The sequence below is a fragment of the Drosophila grimshawi genome, unplaced genomic scaffold (assembly GCF_018153295.1).
Source record: "Drosophila grimshawi isolate 15287-2541.00 unplaced genomic scaffold, ASM1815329v1 contig_848, whole genome shotgun sequence".
In the NCBI taxonomy this organism is placed as follows: domain Eukaryota; kingdom Metazoa; phylum Arthropoda; class Insecta; order Diptera; family Drosophilidae; genus Drosophila; species Drosophila grimshawi.
This window is the reverse complement of record NW_025063692.1, coordinates 2,464,759-2,482,664: the sequence shown is the minus strand read 5'-3', so window position 1 is coordinate 2,482,664 and position 17,906 is coordinate 2,464,759. Positions and strand designations below refer to the sequence as shown.

The 17,906-nt window shown below is 40.9% G+C and overlaps 3 protein-coding genes across 11 annotated transcripts; 2 read left to right on the top strand and 1 right to left on the bottom strand.

Moving 5' to 3' along the window:
* Positions 1-1,725: 1,725 nt before the first annotated feature.
* On the bottom strand, positions 1,726-7,426 carry LOC6569314 (zinc finger FYVE domain-containing protein 1). 5 transcript variants are annotated; one of them, XM_032741319.1, is made up of 9 exons: positions 7,366-7,385; positions 7,073-7,187; positions 5,394-5,825; positions 5,108-5,309; positions 3,687-4,296; positions 3,418-3,616; positions 3,154-3,346; positions 2,661-2,831; positions 1,726-2,593 (listed from the first exon to the last, which is right to left on the bottom strand). In XM_032741319.1, the coding sequence occupies exons 2-9, from the start codon at positions 7,136-7,138 to the stop codon at positions 2,028-2,030; spliced, it is 2,439 nt and encodes an 812-aa protein (XP_032597210.1). In that variant the 5' UTR covers positions 7,139-7,187; positions 7,366-7,385; the 3' UTR covers positions 1,726-2,027. The 5 variants fall into 5 exon arrangements, with proteins under 5 accessions (XP_032597210.1, XP_043072001.1, XP_032597212.1 ...); XM_043216066.1 differs by lacking the exons at positions 7,073-7,187; positions 7,366-7,385 and adding exons at positions 5,903-5,916; positions 6,297-6,318; XM_032741321.1 differs by having other exon boundaries at positions 7,073-7,426.
* A 425-nt stretch (positions 7,427-7,851) lies between these two features.
* On the top strand, positions 7,852-14,527 carry LOC6569313 (ras GTPase-activating protein 1). 4 transcript variants are annotated; one of them, XM_001995629.2, is made up of 9 exons: positions 7,852-8,157; positions 9,519-9,722; positions 11,074-11,187; positions 11,257-11,329; positions 11,571-11,980; positions 12,038-12,887; positions 13,077-13,983; positions 14,097-14,247; positions 14,315-14,527. In XM_001995629.2, the coding sequence occupies exons 1-9, from the start codon at positions 8,070-8,072 to the stop codon at positions 14,461-14,463; spliced, it is 2,946 nt and encodes a 981-aa protein (XP_001995665.2). In that variant the 5' UTR covers positions 7,852-8,069; the 3' UTR covers positions 14,464-14,527. The 4 variants fall into 4 exon arrangements, with proteins under 4 accessions (XP_001995665.2, XP_032597231.1, XP_043072032.1 ...); XM_032741340.1 differs by having other exon boundaries at positions 7,853-8,157; positions 9,557-9,722; positions 14,315-14,526; XM_043216097.1 differs by lacking the exon at positions 7,852-8,157 and having other exon boundaries at positions 9,384-9,722.
* A 1,767-nt stretch (positions 14,528-16,294) lies between these two features.
* Positions 16,295-17,608, top strand: LOC6569312 (beta-lactamase-like protein 2 homolog). 2 transcript variants are annotated; one of them, XM_032741310.2, is made up of 4 exons: positions 16,295-16,498; positions 16,586-16,755; positions 16,861-17,085; positions 17,150-17,608. In XM_032741310.2, the coding sequence occupies exons 1-4, from the start codon at positions 16,380-16,382 to the stop codon at positions 17,527-17,529; spliced, it is 894 nt and encodes a 297-aa protein (XP_032597201.1). In that variant the 5' UTR covers positions 16,295-16,379; the 3' UTR covers positions 17,530-17,608. The 2 variants fall into 2 exon arrangements, with proteins under 2 accessions (XP_032597201.1, XP_001995664.1); XM_001995628.3 differs by having other exon boundaries at positions 16,322-16,498; positions 16,876-17,085.
* Positions 17,609-17,906: the final 298 nt, after the last annotated feature.

Here is a 17,906-nt window from a genome sequence, read left to right as displayed (position 1 = left end):
GTGTCTAAGCCGCCAAAAATACAACAAAAGCAACACAACAAGAACAAAAACAACAACAACACTAAACAATTGTATACTAAAATTAAATTTACAAAAACAAACGCATGTATACTAATGAAATACGATATATAAAAAGAAAAAGAAAAATAAAAAAAATAAATTCTATAAAATGTATACTCAACGATTGCAACACAAAATTGTATACCATGAACAACAAATGTATACTAGAACGAAACTCCCATTTATCAAAACATATATGTAACTATACAAACAACAACAACAACAAAATTAAGAAAAATCCTTAAAAACTAAAAAACAAAAAAAAAACAAAAACAAATACTTTACAAATTGTATACCAGCAAGCGCAGCGTTTGCCACAGTTATACGCCCCGTATAACAGTTCAGACGTAACCTAAACAAAAATTGTCAACAAGTATTACGAATAACTAAAAAAAAAAAAAACGAAAAAAAAAACAACTTTTTATTACATATTTATGGCGAAATTAAACAAAATACAATTATGAAACAAAACAAAAGAAAGCAAAAAAACATGTATACGATGTAAATCAAATTTAAAGCAACAATTCTTTTTTTTTTTTTTTTGAGAACTCCAGAAAGCAGATCGAAAAACATGATTTTCCCCGAGATTCCGTTGTTTTCAATCATTTTTGTGTGTGTACGAACATAAAGAAGAAGAACTAACTAGAAACTCAAAAATATTTATAATTAACTTCCTTCCTCTCTTAGTATTCGATGGAAAAGTATTGTAATAATGAATAACAACAAAAACAAAAACAAAACTCATAAGCAAAACTTTCGTCTAGCTGTTAAAACAACCGATCGGTATATATACTTACTATATATATATATATATACATAAATATGGAATAAACTATAATTATTTTAAATAAATAAATACAAAAAAAACGAAATAAAAACCAACAACAAAAACAATGCTATATTATAATTAAATAAACAACAACAAACAAATTCACTTTGCTTTGTCTTTGGTCATTTCTTATTGGGTTACATTATATATACATATATATATGTATATAGGAATGATTGCAGTTTATCCCTTAAAACACAAATTTATTCATTTTTCAAGTTTTTATTCAATGCATTAAAGTTTCATTTATTTATTGTATAAAGCCTATAAAACAAATTGTAGTACTTTTAACAGTTCTGGATTCCGTTCTTCCATTCCATGTATTATTTATATAGCATTATGAAACATTTGAGGAGGACATATGCGTGTATATAACTATTGAGACCGATAATATCGAGTCTAAAAACGGTTGCTGCTTATTTTTAGTATTTAGTATTTCACAACTGAATCTCTGACTTCGACTATAACCGATTATTGCGCACTTTGAACTGTTTATTGCTGCTATTTGGATTGAACGTGTTTTATGCTACTTTGTGTCGATTCCTGAGGCTATACCTGAATATATACTAAACCAATGCAATCGAGTAAGACCAACCAGTCACAGAGAGAACAAGCAACAAGTTCGTTTCGTGGCTCATCAGCAGAGTTAGTCAACCGATCAGATTGAAGACTGTCTCTCAAGAGTCTTAGTGGAGATCGAACCATATTGGTAGCTGGTCTCGGCATGAGCCTCAATCATCATACTCAGTACCCGTTATTGAGTTTCCCTTTTGCCGGAACTAAAGGTTCAATTCAACATTTCCAACACACAAATAAAAAAGTAAATAAAAAAAACGTATATCTAAAAAATATATAAAACATTTAAAAGAATTCTTTTACATATAGATGAAGTTCAGATTGAATACGAAGAAAATATATATATATATATATAACTATATAATATATATTTAAGCAACTTTTAGATTGGGTATATATATATAGTATCACATTGTACGATTTCTAGCTTGAGCTCGACGAAGACGACGCATGTCTAACACATCATTTAACGAATCTAACGCTTGCCTGGACACTTGGACCAGATTGTGACTGCTCTGTTGGATTGTTGCTGCTGTTGTTGTCTGCCCGCATGGGCCGCGTTTCATTCGGTTTTCGCCTTGGCATCATCGCTGATATTGCTATTGATATTGCCATTGGTGTGGCGATAATCGTTGCAGCTTGCTCGACCATTGCTGCCGGCGGTGTTCTGATCGCTGCGACGAGGATGGTGATCCGTTGCAGTCGCTGCATCGCTGCTGCCATTGATGGCATCCGAAATGGCGCTGGAGATGCACTGTTGGCTGTTCGATGCTTGCGGCACACATGCGCACGAATCGCACACACGCACATCCGTTGGCCAGCCGCGCTCCAGGACGGGCATGCGCCGCTTCGAGCAGCTGCTGCAGACTGCCTGACCACAGCGTCGGCAATGATGTCGATGGCAATCGATTGTTACTCCATTTCCAGTTGGATTGCTGATCCGTTTGCTCTGCTTGCTGCTATTGTTGCTGCTGCTGCTGCCGCTGCTGCGTCTTTCATCCGTCGGCTGCAGGTGGTGCTGCTTGGCCAGCTCCTCGGCACGGCCAAAGACTGATTTGCAGATGAAGCAGCTTGGCGACTCTGCATCTGGCACCCAATACGAGGGTCGTGCGCTATCCTTGATCATCTCTGCAACAAATGGGTTGTTGTCAAATTGAGTAACTGATTGCGATTAATTGTTGTTTGTGGCACTTACGCTTCGGATAGTCTATCAGCACGGAGGCATAGTTGCTGATTGTGTTGTAGATGGTCTCGCCACATTTACGCACCAGGATGTCGCCCTCATCGTTGGTCGGCCTGGAGCCTGTGCAGGCGATAGTCAGATTTGAATTGCAATAAGTAAATTCAGGTTGATCTTGAGCTTGCGCTGTGTGTGTAACAAACAAGGAAACTTTTACAGACCAATAGACACAGCCAGATAGAGATAAAGATAAACAGATAGATAGATAGACAGAAAGAGAGAGAGAGAGGGAGAGGGAGAGAGAGAGAGAGAAGCGAATAGGGAACGAGTGCCAAGTGCTGCAAGCATTAATTGAATTCAGTCGAAAGCTCAAATAATGCTTAACAACTTCAACTTGACTTTGATTTCCAAAACAAAACAAAAACGTTTTCTTTATGTTTGAATTGTAGTTATGAAGTGGAGTAGAGGAATAGATGATGTTTGATCTATGATCTGTTTAATCTCTTACCCGGTGTCACATCCGATTTGCGCTGCAGCTGCTGATGGCAATCGTTGCAGACGCGAACCGGCTGCAACCAGCCACGTGCTGGCACCGGCACCTTGTGCTGGCTGCACGTCTGACAGAAGCCCTCGCCACAGCCACGGCAATGATGCTTGGACATGCCCGTCTGGTCAAAGTTGCACCTGCACGCGTGGCACATCTAATGAGATACATATTTTGTTGAGCTCGAGTGCATAAATTATAAATTTGATTAAATCAATGTTTAATTACAATGATTTCATGATTGGGTCTCCAGTAGTTGGGCGCCACCTTGTCGGCAACCAAGCCGCTGATCGCCTTCGTCCAGGGTGCTGATATATTGGTGATGCCCTCGCTAATGCTGCTGACGCTGTCGAGGACCATTTGGGCGGAGTGGGCATTGGCGCGCTGTGCAGCATTGCCACCCTTCCATACGTGCACGATCTGCACGCTGTAATAATTGATTGAATGATTGAGTGATTGACTGTTTACTGATTAATTCGATTCGATTATAGACTTACTGAACCACAGACGATTCGGGCGATTTGTTGCCATACCAATATTGGCGCGTTCGATAGATTTCGCCGCAATAGGGACACTCGATGACATCGCCCTTCCACACGTATTTGGCCAGGCCGGACCAGGCGGTGTCCGTTTGGGATTGCGTGCGTATGCTGACGACAATCTCCTTGCCACTCTGATAGCATGCCTTGCACAGGTACATCTTGTTCTCGTACTGATGCTGATAGTTGCAGGGCTGCATATTGAAATGCGATTCGCCATCGCTGACGTGGCCCATGGAGCGTTGGCAGCGACGACTGCATGACTCGCAGTGGGCACCGCAGGTGAAATACTGCTCCGGAAACGGATTGATCGCCTTCTCAATGATCTCGCCAGCGAATTTCTGATTAAGCAATTTAATTGCCTTAAACACAACCGACGGCTGGCGTGGCGAACGCACGGATGTATTCTCAATCTCAATACGCAGTGCATCGCTAATCTTCGTGAAATTCGTTGAGCTCTTCGCATCAGTCTGGATGCCCACATAACGCAGCGAGCTAAACGCGTTCGTCTTAAATTTCTGATTGGCAAAACTATTGCGCAGCTTGTCCTCAGCGCTCTCCTCCACGGCTGTAAAAATATGCAAAATATCACAATCAAATTGCTATAATGTTCAAAGGAACTCAAATGGAATACAGCCATAAGATTACAATTTAAGTGAATATAATATAAATAGAAATATAAAAGGATGAGATTTATAATCGTTGAAAAGCAGCTTGCAAAGATGTAATATAAAAATAAATAGTTGTTGTACTTGTTGCACACGACTGCAACTCAGAAACGAAGAAAGACAGTGGCGACAACGGCGCTGGGCAGAGACACCAGGACTCCGACCAGCCACATGTCTTTTGGGTGGCTATAATCACAAACCATTTAAGCAAGTTATAACCTCGGCGAAGAATAGGCTTGGGATACTCACTGATCTACTGACAGGACACTTTAGACTAAGAAGTCACCTAACCAAACTAGGTATTTATAGTAATGAAAGCGAGGAAGAATCCTGAAGGCACATTATATCAGAGTGTGTCGCCTTAACTAGAAGAAGATGCAGCATCCTAGGAATGCATGTTATGAGTTTCAAAGCCATAAAAGCCCTCAACCCAACACAGATTCTCGCATTCGTGCAGGATTCATGGGGTTGATGGAGGAGCTATAGCCTCAGAAAGGGGTACATTAGATCTAGTAGGTCGCAGTGCAGTTATCCCAATTATAATAATAGGTTATCAAGCTGTTGACAAATGACAACCATATTAGAAATCGAATGCTTGATAAGGACCACTTGCAGAGGGTTCCAATTGATGGATGATGGATGAGATTTGAGATTTTTGTGAGCGACTACTGTACCAGTCTTAAGATGACCGATGATTAATCTAGTACGTACAGCTCTCTAGGGGCTTGGTGTAGTGTGTCTCGTGGAATATGATCACAGCGGGTCCCAGTGTGCTGCCATTGCCCATGGCCTGCAGCGCTTGGGTGAAATGCGTGTCGAACGCCTCAGAAGCGGTGCTCAGAAACTCATACATATCACTATGCAGACGCTCCGACCGAGTCCGATAGACGACAATGTCCGAAATGGCGAGTACCTGGCCATAAAAAAAAAAAAACAAAGAACAAAAATAGAGGCGGATAAGTCAATGAATCTCGATATGTAAATGTTGCATAAATACCTTTAGGAGCATACGCATGCGTTTATTGCTTTTGCAGGTGATACCCAGCAGTCCCTCGGTGTCCAGACAGAGGGCACCCTGCTCCCGCTGCATGGCCGCATAGACGCCAATTGTGCAGGAGCTCTGCTCCGGGGATGTGCGGAAAACGGAGTCGCCATCGAAAAATACTTGATTCATTGTGTGCGATTTGCCATCGCCCGTATTGCCAAATATTGAGATCACTTTCAGTTTATCCGATTCCTGGCAATTCAGTTTCTTGCAAAATAGTTCCGGTGTTGCGATCTGCAGATTCTCATCCGCATCGATGAACAGAAATGCTCGCGTTGCTGCACCGCTCACATTCGAGTCCATCGAATCGTGCTCATTTGTATTGATGAAGGGTATCGACTTGAATTCGGCTTCATTTATGATTTCCGGTCGCAGTGCCTCATCCTGTGGCATGCAACAGACAGACAGAGAGAGAGAGAGAATGTTAAGATGCAATCATATTTGATTATTGGGTCGCAAACCTCCGTTATGGACACTAGAAAGGCCATTGTCAATTGGAAAATGAACAAATCAGAAAATTAGAAAATTCAACGAAGGCAGCAGCAATAAATTTAGCTGTGCCGTTGGCCCTGCAACAACAGCAGAGCAGCGTCGTTTTTTATGACTCAACGTTTGCTTCTGGTGCTTCTGCTTTTGCTCAAATATATGACGACGCAATTTGTAAAAAAAAAAACGCTTGGCATTTCTTTTGTTATTACTCGCTGTATGCACGAGTGCCAGTTAGTGTGTGCGCGTGTGTAAATGCATTAACAATATATTATAACAAAACATTATTTGCTTGAACGTTTACAGACGGTTAACAGAATGCACGCTGTTAAGGGGCTCTGACATTTTTAGCATTTCTGTTTTTGTTACGGATCATTGCCTGATGCCAATGCGACAAATATATATTTGAACGTTTAACGTTAAACGAATGATTGTCGTGGCTTGTGTCTGGCTTATCAATCGCTTATCAGCTGATTTGCATTATAGTAGCTGCTGGAAATGAGGAACTTTCTCGAAATGTTAACTGTTTTGAGAACTTTTCGTTTGATTTGGAAAAATACAAAAAAAAAATACCGATATGTTTGCATTTTGGTGATCACTGTATTATTTGAACTATGTATTTATTAATTTCACCACACAGGAACTGAGTGTGCGAGCGAGATAACAAATGCAATAACAGTGCCGAAGATTGTCAAATCAGCGTAGCTCTTTTACGCCAGTGTTTTTGGTTTTCTTTGTTATTGTTATTGTTATTGTTACTGAGTTGCGTCTTACGAACACTTGTTTTTGTATGTGCACTTGTGTGTTTGCCGTGCCCCTTTTTTGTCCCCTTTGGCGTTTGTAAAGTGCGACGCAGCTGATTTGGGGCTGGGGATCTAACAATTCAAAAGCCCTGCTATAAATTGTATACATATGCACATATTTATGTACATATATATTTGTATGTGCGAAAAACAGCTGCCGCTGCCTACGTCCGTTTGTTTGTATGTCTGGCTGTTGATATTTGCGTGTGAATGTTTGTTTTTTATCAACGCACGATTCATGAGCAATAATGATTTAACAATGCGCAATACTTTTGCAGCGAATGTCAATTATAGCTTATCACTTGCACTTATTGCTTTTCTCATTATCCTCGATGCTCTTACCTGAAAATACGGCAACGGTTGCATTATCGACGATTGATTTTTATTTGCTGTGTCCAGATTTATCATAATTTCGATGCTACGCTGCGTTGTTAACGATTCTTGTTACAGTTGCAACCTGCAGCCAAATATGGTAACTATATATGGTAAATGTGACTGTAAATGCAATGTTTTCGTCTCTCTGTGTGTGTGTGTGTTTATTTGGCTAAAAGTGCGGCTAGCTGTCAATAGCGGTACACATAAATAGCTGTTTATCTTATTTAAGTATCGTTCTGTAGTGCATTTACTCTGCGTACTTTTACTTTGTCCAGCTTTATTAATTAAACTATATAAGCGCACGAGTCAGACCACGGCAACAACCTACGAAATCGCGCACGCATTGTCAAACAACAAAAAAGTAATATTTTGTAATGGAGATGAGACTTTGTAAATATCGATATATGGTTGCAATTGTTTAGCGCTATCACGGAGAGCATTGAACGACTATCGATACTAAGTACAACAGCTGTGTAGCAAGGATATCGCAAAAATTAAATGTATTATTAAGGTGACACAAAATGTTACTAGATGGGCAACAATTTCCAACTATTTCACAATAAACAATTAAGGCACATGTCGGACACATATATTGACTAGATTCGTTCGTGTGAAAAATTCCGATACAGACTGCAATTTATATATCGATAGTGCGACTGTAATGTATTGGTATATAGCAAAAAATAAGTAATGTATCGATACGCTCTGATATCAACATCCCCAATGTGTGTGTGCGCCGCAAAACAAAACGCGTATTGTACGGGCACGGTGCGGGCACACATAGCACACATAGTCAAAGCGATCCGAGTATTTCCGAATTGGCTGTGCTCCCAAACAACAAATCAGTGAAATAGTTAACCAAATAAAATATAAACAAGTTGTATTGGAAATGTCCTGATTGTGTTGCCCTTTCTTTTTGTTCGAGTGCGTATCGTGTGTCTCTGTGTGTGTCGTCGTCTCGTGTATGGTGCTAAAATTTACACTTACCCACCTACACATATATATACACACACACACAAACACACACGCGCGCACATACAGACGTATACATTGTAAGTGTAGAAAATTTCTGCTGCTTTCTTTTGTTGCCTTATTCGTTTGCATTGCTCCGAGTGTGTCTGTCTTGAGTGTATTTGTGTGTGCTTGCCTAAGTGTGTGTGAGTGTCGCATATTGTCCGTGTATTTGAAAGGGGTGGCCATACCCCAAGAGGGTGGAGTCCAATTTCGAATACGTACATAATTTTTTTTGTTGCTTTCTGAACGTTAAGCCGCTCACGCACACAAATACATGAATAACAGTAAATTGACACGGTAACGGTATTTGAATGTGCGTTAAATAGCCGCAATTGTTCAGCAATTAGGAAGAAATACATTGAGTCCAATAAATAACATGCCCTCATAATAAAACCTAAAATATACTTCATGCATCAGAAAAAGTTGCTTAAATGTTAATGGTGGCCTGAGCTGGTGTGGCGTGGGGTGGGATGGGTTGCGCCAAAACGGAAACGAGAAATTTGTATTCATTTTTTTTTTTTTGTCTTGGTTCCATTTGATTTTTATTGTGCCATTGCTCCTTGTTTGTGTATACACACACACACACATACACAATGACGAGACGGCGGCGCGACGTCTGCACTGCTACTGCGCTGTTTGCTTGCAATTTAAGTTGCATGCTTTTGCCGGCACACACACACATGCATACACATATATGTGTACTCACATATATTTATTCATTTATGGCAGTCATGCATATTGCACTTTGTTTATAACGAATTGCTTGTAAATTTAGTAGCTCATTAACGCCACCCACACATACACGGAGAGACTCAATGTCTCATTGCTCTCTCACACGCATGCACAGTCGGTGAGAGTCGTCAGTTCACACACACATAAACACATACACACATACGCACACACATTTACATAATTTGCGCTCTCACTAACTCATTCTCTCTTACTCGCTCTCATTGCTGCTTACGTCTATTTTGCATTACAGCGCGACGCATCACCGGCACACCAAACAACAATAACAACACCAGCAGACAGCAAACTCATACGACATTATCTCATTGTGAGTTAGGCACAGCGTGCGCGCTGCTGCTGCTGCCAAAACAACAACAAGCGAAACAGTAACGGCAAGAATAAGGCTCACATATGCGCACATACACTTGCACACACACACGTACATACATACGAATATAAATACAAACATCTGCACAGCTGCTGCTTACGCACACAGCGCATAAAAAACATACAAACATACGCATAAACATACAAACTACATACAAACATACGCATTGCATTTGCATTTTTCAACATACAACAAGCTAGCCAAATAATACCAAATCACACACAAAAAACAAAAAAATAAATAGCAAAAAAAAAACACAAAAAAAATACCAATCAATGGCAGATCTAATGCGTTTGGGTAATGTGGACGTTGTCATACAGAAAGATAAACTTGGCTCGCCAACGGGCGGCTCCGATGACGGCAACCTAGCAGCATTGGGCGGCATAACGGGTCTCGGCGCCATGATGGCCGCTGGTGGCATTGACTTGGCCGATCTGGCACAGGAACTGGATCAGGATGAATTCGATGGGCCTCATATGCTAAATGGTGAGTATTTCCAATTTTAACTCCTCGGAATGAACTAATTTTTTATTTCGAAAGTCGCTCCTTTCGTTTGCATATGGAACCGGTTCGGTTCACATTCGAGTCGTGTATTATTCCCTTATTGAAAAAAACCTATAATTTTGCAGCACACACATATATATACATAAGTATATATTTATTTATATATTTATGCGCATACATTAGGTGAATCATCAGCTGTGAGCTCAGTCTTGCGACTGACTTCTACTCTTGCTCTGATTGGCATTTTCTCAAGGTGCAATGCACTGTTACTGCTACTGCTACTGCTACTACTGCTTTTGCTGTTACTGCTACGGCTACTGCGGCTACACTGTGTCATGCGCGCGCGTGTCCATGCGTCATGCGAACAGCTTGGCAATTACTGCGTCTGCGTAGCCGCCTGTGAGTCACGAGTCTGCGCTCTCTCACTTACTCTCTCTCTATCTCACTGTGTCTTTCTTCTCGTTTCGCTAAAAATGTGTGTGTGCTTATCGCACTACATTTGCGTTTCTTAAACAATAAGCTACGCTTTTATTATTAATCGCTATGAGCATTTCTTATTCTCTTTATTTGTTATCGGTTATCAATTGCCTGCTTACATAAATATATATATATATATTTGTTATTTTATTAATGTTTAATGGCGCTGCTTGGGGCCAGCGTCTACTGATTAGAAGCAGCGCAGCTTTCGGCTACTTTAGTATAATTCTTGCTGCTGGCGCGTTTCCATTTCAATATCAAACTCGCAGCGGGCAATTCATTTTATTGTTTTACTGTTGTTGCTGTAGCTGTTGCTCTCATATAGCAAGTATAAGCACAGAAGGAAGTACATTTCTCGACGCACATTCAAATGCTGCCTAACGTTTGTAAGTCGTTATCTCTCTTTGTGTGTGTGCTTGTCGTTATCATAATTTCCAAATTTATTTTTGCTTCGATATCTTATATGCAGAATGCAGGGCATCGGGTCGGTCCACTGACTGTGTCATTAAGTCGTGAAGCTATTTGCATAATTCTTTTGAATTTTTAAAATTTTTTGGTTTTTGTGTATAATTGATTTTAAGGAATCTTCTGACTTCAATCTGCCTTTTCGTATTAAGAGTTGACTGCTTACCAAAACGATTTTTATTCATTATTATTGATTTGCAGTGTATATCGAAAACTTGGAACAAATTACAAACAATTTGGTTTTTTCCGTATGTGCGAATTAAACTTTTTGCCGCCAAGCTTTTTCATACAATTTGTTTTTTGTTTTTGTTTATTTTGCATTTGGTTTGTGGCGCCGAGTGTTGTGCAATGCTGTTAATTTGGCACATTCTCCAACATTATTTGGTTGCAGGTGAGCGCCCAGCGATAATTGCACCACCGGAGAGCGAATGGTATCATGGACGACTGGATCGCTATTCGGCGGAGGCGCGGCTTCGTGGCAGCGGCAAATTGGGCAGTTATCTGGGTGCGTACTTCCTACTACTTGCCACATATGCTCAACTCACCTTCTTATTCTTCGTCTCTTCTTGTGCAGTGCGCGAAAGTGATCGAAAACCGGGCTCCTATGTGCTCAGCTATTATGGACGCACTGGCATTAATCATTTCCGGTAAGTTTGCAGCAAGTTGCAGCAGTACAGTGGGTATTCGCCATAAGAGAACCGACTCCAAATGTGTGAATTGCTGATTTAAAGTACAATATTCAGTAGAACAAATCTACAAAATGTACACTTTGTGAAAAGGATGTGGCTTATTGTGAGAATTGTTAGCAACTTATTGAGATTATATGAATTGCTTGTAAGTCAATTAAAAGATTCTCAATAAACAATGCATATTCTGGTTATTCTTTAGCATTACGGCCGTCTGTGGTGACTTTTACATTGGCGGACGTCAGTTCATTTCCCTCAGCGATCTCGTTGGCTACTACACCTCGTGCAGCGATCTGTTAAAGCGTGAGCGTCTCGTCATTCCCGTCGCCCCGCCGGAGCCGGTCAATGATAAGAAGCGTGTTGTGGCCATTTTACCGTATACAAAAATGCCGGAAACGGATGAGCTCAGCTTCCAGAAGGGTGACATCTTCTTCGTGCACAATGACATGGGCGATGGTTGGCTGTGGGTGACAGCACATCGTACCGGCGAACAGGGCATGATATTTCGTGAATTGGTCGATGATCTCGATGTGTCCATTGATCCCAATACAGTGTTCCCCTGGTTTCATCCCAATTGCACCAAAAACGAGGCTGTCGACATGCTCGTCAAGGGTGAGTACCATAAATGAAATGTTTTCATCATAAATAATATTCGCATATTGTTCACAGCTGGACCTGGCAGCTTTCTGGTGCGACCCAGCGACAATTCTCCCGGAGATTATTCGCTCTTCTTTCACATCAACAATCAGATCCAGCGATTTCGCATTGAGAAGAAGGGTGTTCGCTATTTGATGGGCGGCCGGACATTTGAATGCTTGGATGCAGTCATCAATCGGTATCGCAAGGAGCAAATTGTCGAGGGGCATTCGCTTAACCATCCGGTGGTGAATGGCACCCAGCCGGAATTCAATCAGCAGTACGTTGTGGAGAAGGCGGCCGAGAAGATTTATGCCACATTACGTGAGTGTCGCGATCAGATTGGCCTCAAGAAAATCAAGGGCATCAAACATCATGGCCATCTCAACAAGAAGTCGGACAAAACGACCAAATGGAAGCAACTATATTTTGCGCTTATCAATGACGGCACCGAGACCCAATTGTGCTTCTATGACAATCCCAAAAAGACTAAGCCCAAAGGCCTTATCGATCTGTCTTGCGCGTATCTCTATCAGTGCCACGATTCGCTCTGGGAGCGACCCTATTGCTTTCAGATAGTTGAGCGTGCGCTGCCCTGTCTGGCAACCGTCACGTATTTATGCGCGCCCAGCCAGGAGAGCTACGTTGAGTGGATCAATGCGCTGAAGGCCCAATGCGACTCACAGCTGAGTCGCGCACAAAAGAAGGTGTCCCGTCTGCGTGAGCTGCGCTGCCTCAATTTGCATGTGCTGGAGGCGCATCGATTGCCACTCAAACTGGTGCCACATCCCTATTGCAGTATTTCGCTAAACCAGGTCAAGGTTGGCAAGACGCGCGTCAAGATTGCACCCGAGCCCGTCTGGGAGGAGGAGTTTGTGCTCGAGTGAGTTATCAATTTGCATCATCAATGAAAGAGAGAGAGAGAGAGAGAGAGAGAGAGAGAGAGAGAGAGAGAGAGAGAGAGAGAGAGACAGAGAGAGAGCAAACGAATATATTCCTGTCTCTTTCAATTCCATTTTAAGTCTGCCTTTGCTTCTACTTTTTTTTTCCTTTTTCATGTTTTGCCTTGCAGCGATGTGCCCCCGGATGTGGTGTCGTTGACCATTACGGTTGTGTCGCGTGGCAAGCGTGGCAAGGACTCGGAAGTGGCCGAACTGACCATCGATTTGGCGAGCCTGAAAAATGGCCAGGAGACGGAGGACTGGTACAATCTAACTGGCATGACACCGATGGGCGAATGGGGCTCCCTGCGACTGCGCATGCGATATCTGGACGATCTGATAATGCCATGCGAGGAGTACAGTCCGCTCCAGCAGCTGCTGCTCGAACCGGAACTGTATGCGGTCAAGGCGCTTGCGGAGCTCTGCCATAATGATCGGGTCCCGCTGGCGACGGCGCTGTTGCGCGTCTTTCGCCATGAGAAACGTGAAACGGAATTGATACGCATCCTGTGCCAGGCGGAGGTGGCGCGCGAAAACGAGACAACGACACTATTCCGTGGCGCCTCGCTGGCAACGACACTTATGGATTTGTATATGCGGACCGAGTGCAGCGGCTTCCTGCAGTCGGCCGTCAGTGAGACGGTGCAGCGCATATTGGAGAGCAAACAATCGGCGGAGCTGAATCCAACCAAAATGGATGTCAACGATGATGCGTGCACAAATGCTGAATTCCTGCTGCAGATACTCGATCTGGTCACCCAATCCATATTCACATCGCCGGATGCCTGTCCGCGCAATGTGCGCTACATTTGCAACTGCCTGCAGAAGGCGGTCGTTGCCAAATGGCAAACGGAGCGTTTGGTGCGTACGCGTGTCGTCTCCGGTTTTATATTCCTGCGTCTGCTATGCCCGGCCCTGCTCAATCCGCGGCAATTTGGGCTAGTCAGTGAGACACCGCCAACGGCGGCCACTCGCTCTCTCATCATGGTGGCCAAGTGCCTCCAGAATCTGGCGAATCTCATCGAATTCGGCGGCAAGGTGAGCACAACAAACACACACACACACACACACACAGAATATTATTCATTGATTGATCAATGCATGTTGAGAAATGCATATTTATTCGATTAATATTGGTATCGTTTGTGCAGGAACAATATATGGAGGTGGTCAATCCGTTTATACTTAAGAACAAGGAACGCATGATTGTATTTTTGGATCAGCTATCGCTGGTCACCGATCCCAATCCGCCGCTGGGCATGTTTGTTGAGCAGAATCCCAATCACAACGCACAGGACACGGGTAAGGCTGATAAGCGCATGGACTTATCGATAATTATCGATCACTTATTTGCCATCCCATATTACAGGTCGCGAATTGGCCACATTGCATCACATCTGCGTATCCTATTTGCCAGACTTGCAGGAACTATCGAATATAATATCGATTAAGAAGCTCGTCACCGTCACCGATATGCTGACCAAGCACAAATTGAAATACCGCGAAATGATCAGCTAAGAAGAAGATGCGATACCAGCAACAAAAGTCAAGTTTATAATAGTATATACATTTTTATATAGATATTTACATATATATATATATATATGTCGTATATATGTCGTATATATATATATATATATATATAGTATATACACAGTTGAAAGCCCAAAAAGAAAAAGAAAAATACCAAGAACATAAACAGAAAAACCGAAAATCAACAAATTACATAGTGCATATTGTGAGAATAGTTTTTAGTAGTTTAGTCAAGCTTTTCTCGCGGCATTCTTTGGGTTGTTTTTTTTTTTTGTTTTTATTGTTTATTACTACTCCTTATGTTCTCTTCCACAACTTGAATATTATTATAACTATATTATATATATATATATATGAAGCGAACGATGTGGCAAGCATTTTTACATATATACATTTATATATATGTAGTATATGTGGTATGTCTTTTTTTTATTTTTATACAAAACATATACATATTTATGAAAGCAGCTAAAACAAAATACTTTAGTATTAGCCAGGTCGGAATGTGTTCAGCAAAAAGTTAAATGAATGACAACAAATCGAACATCAAAGTATTTATACATTTTTCTCAAAATGTGTCTTTGAAATAATACAAAACAAAAAACAAAAAAAAAAGACAAAGAAAATGAAAAAACAAAACACGCGTGGCCATTAATTCAAAACAAAAGTAAAAGTAAAAGTAAACTTAATGAAATCAATCTTTAAAAACAAAAACAAAAAGAAAGAAAACCCCAAATAATAATGCAATATTATGAAAATACTTTTCGTCTTAACCATTATTTTTAGCTTATACGAATATATAAATGCATATAGTGACATATTATTAAACGATTCTATTTTAAAGCACGCATACATACACACACACACTCACTCACAAGCAAGTAAATTATACTATATTCAACTATTATCAATCTCAATTATGTATATTATATGCGCTATTTTATCGATAAGCAAACGCATTTTCAATACTTTAACTAACTTTTTAATACAAATGTAATTACGTTAACTTGAATTTGTATTTGTTTTTACCTTGTATGCAGGCACAATTGACTTGTTTATTACCATGTATGTTTGTAGCACATATATCATCTACTTTATTTTGGCCTAACATCTCTAAAGTCTCTATATGCAACCTCTCACTATCTATATCTTTCTATAATAACAACTGCAATTCGTATGTATGTGAACAATGAAAAATGAAAAATGAGAAAAAACATAGTTGAACATTTGAGAAGCGTTTAAGGTCATATTGTAATTTGTAACGGATCAAAATTAAAATGAAAATAAGAAAATAGTTATCTATATATACATGTATAGTATGTATATATATATATATATAAATTATATATATATATATATATATATAAATACAGCATCTGCATCCTAGTCAAAAGAAAAGCAAACAAAACAAAAATAAAGAAAACTTACGAAAAATAATAAAATCGAAATCAAAAACACATCTTATCTTGAGTTATTGGGTTGGTCGGACTTCGAATTGAGTCCAAAGTATACATATAATCCAAAATAACGTTGGATTTACGACATTCATAATTCACTTTTCAAATTTCGATACGTATTAGCCGGTCCAGCCTATCGATATCGATAGCAAAATAGCTAAGCGACACTGCGTGAGGTGGCTGTAACTGTAAGCTAAAACATTTTTTTTAAACGCCAGCATCGAATGTGCTTCAAGGGTAAAATAATGACAATCAAATGCTTAACAATACATAAGAAATGCATTATTTCACATTCATTCATGCAACAACAGAGTGCTGCACCTGATCCACATCAGCTGTTCGATAAATATCAGTGTTTACACACCTGCGTTTGTAATCGAAACGGTTGCAGAACATATGAACGGTGATATTAAAGTAAAAAAAAGTCGCTACTGAAGAGTAATCATGGCCCTAATACAGCCGGTAACACGCCTCACATCCTCCATAATACGCATACTCGGCTGCAATCCCAGCCCGATGACACTCCAGGGCACAAACACCTACCTCCTCGGAAATGGTAAAAAGTAAGTGCGCTATCCAAAGTTCAAACTATGGGCTACACTTTGATAAAAGAGGCAAAAAAAAAAAAATATATATATATATATATATAGACGCATACTTATAGACACGGGCGATGAGGATGTGCCGGAATATATTGAACATCTGAATGGTGTGCTGCGGCAAGAGCAGGCCTCGATTGCCACCATTATACTGACGCACTGGCATCACGATCACGTTGGCGGCGTCAAGGATATTGTTGGTTCCACGCTGGCGGATAAGGGTGTGTAATCTCACTAGAGAAGTTGTACGATCTCTATATATATATAAATATTGTGTTGTGTCTCCATCTATTTGTGTGCTCGTTGCTTCGTCCTTGCCATTAAAGTGCTCCTCAATGCAGATTGCCAGGTCTACAAATTTCCACGTAACGATGCCAATGATATTTGCCCGGAGATACCAGCGCATATACCCGTCCGACCATTGCTCGATAACCAGGAGCTTGCTGTTGATGGCGCTAAGGTGCGCATTGTACATACGCCCGGACATACCACGGATCATGTCGTTCTTGCCACAGAAGATGGCATGCTCTTTAGCGGCGATTGCATACTTGGTGAGTACCCAGTTCGGTGTACTGAATAGCATTACTAAAGTCTAAATATATATTCTTCTTGCAGGTGAGGGCACTGCTGTATTTGAGGATCTATATGAGTATATGCGCAGCTTGGATAAAATACTGAAGCTACGACCGGAACGCATTTATCCCGGCCACGGCAATGTGATCGATGAACCTAGTGTCGCAATCGAATACTATATACAGCATCGAACTCAGCGTGAACAGCAGATAATGCAATTCTTTATGCAACGACCCGGCCAGCGCTACCAGGCCATCGATGTCGTTAGGGTGGTGTATAAGGAGACACCCGAGCATCTATGGCCAGCAGCTGCCTACAATGTCGGGCATCATCTGAGCAAGCTGTTCAAGGAGCGCAAGCTGCTACTCACCGAACAGGACGACGAGAAGTACTATGTGTACCAGCCTAGTAGTGCGCTTTGAAAATCCTTTTACAATTAGATGTTGTCGTCTGTTGTTATATGTTTTTAATTGATGATATATAAATGTACATACTTACTCATTTTATATTATTATTTGGATGTACTCTGATCAGATGATGGTCCTTATCAGCACTTGACTTGCAACTTCGATTCTCGAACAGTTCTCGGACTTTCGGTCATCAATATTTTATTCGTTATCACACAATGTAGTCTTCTGCATTGCCTCGAAGCTACGCTCTGGCGATCGATAGATGGCGTTCACTATTTTCTACTCTCAACGGTAGGTGGCGCCGCCATGAGAAAACGGAAGTCTCAGAAAAGAAAAAATATTTAATGCATACTTTCAGGATGAGCCAAAAGGCTACAATTCAATATTAA

Bases quoted from the DNA above. Each gene is read 5' to 3' on its own strand.
- LOC6569314 (XM_032741321.1), bottom strand. From the start codon at position 7,138: ATGATAAATCTGGACACAGCAAATAAAAATCAATCGTCGATAATGCAA. The intron at 3,347-3,417 runs GTAATTAAACAT...GTATCTCATTAG, and splicing joins GACCCAATCATGAAATCATT to ATGTGCCACGCGTGCAGGTG. The intron at 2,832-3,153 runs GTAAGAGATTAA...TTACACACACAG, and splicing joins CAAATCGGATGTGACACCGG to CGCAAGCTCAAGATCAACCT.
- LOC6569312 (XM_032741310.2), top strand. From the start codon at position 16,380: ATGGCCCTAATACAGCCGGTAACACGCCTCACATCCTCCATAATACGC. The intron at 16,499-16,585 runs GTAAGTGCGCTA...ATATATATATAG, and splicing joins CTCCTCGGAAATGGTAAAAA to ACGCATACTTATAGACACGG. The intron at 16,756-16,860 runs GTGTGTAATCTC...TTGCCATTAAAG, and splicing joins TTCCACGCTGGCGGATAAGG to TGCTCCTCAATGCAGATTGC.
- LOC6569313 (XM_001995629.2), top strand. From the start codon at position 8,070: ATGGTGCTAAAATTTACACTTACCCACCTACACATATATATACACACA. The intron at 8,158-9,518 runs GTAAGTGTAGAA...AATCAATGGCAG, and splicing joins CACATACAGACGTATACATT to ATCTAATGCGTTTGGGTAAT. The intron at 13,984-14,096 runs GTGAGCACAACA...TCGTTTGTGCAG, and splicing joins TCATCGAATTCGGCGGCAAG to GAACAATATATGGAGGTGGT.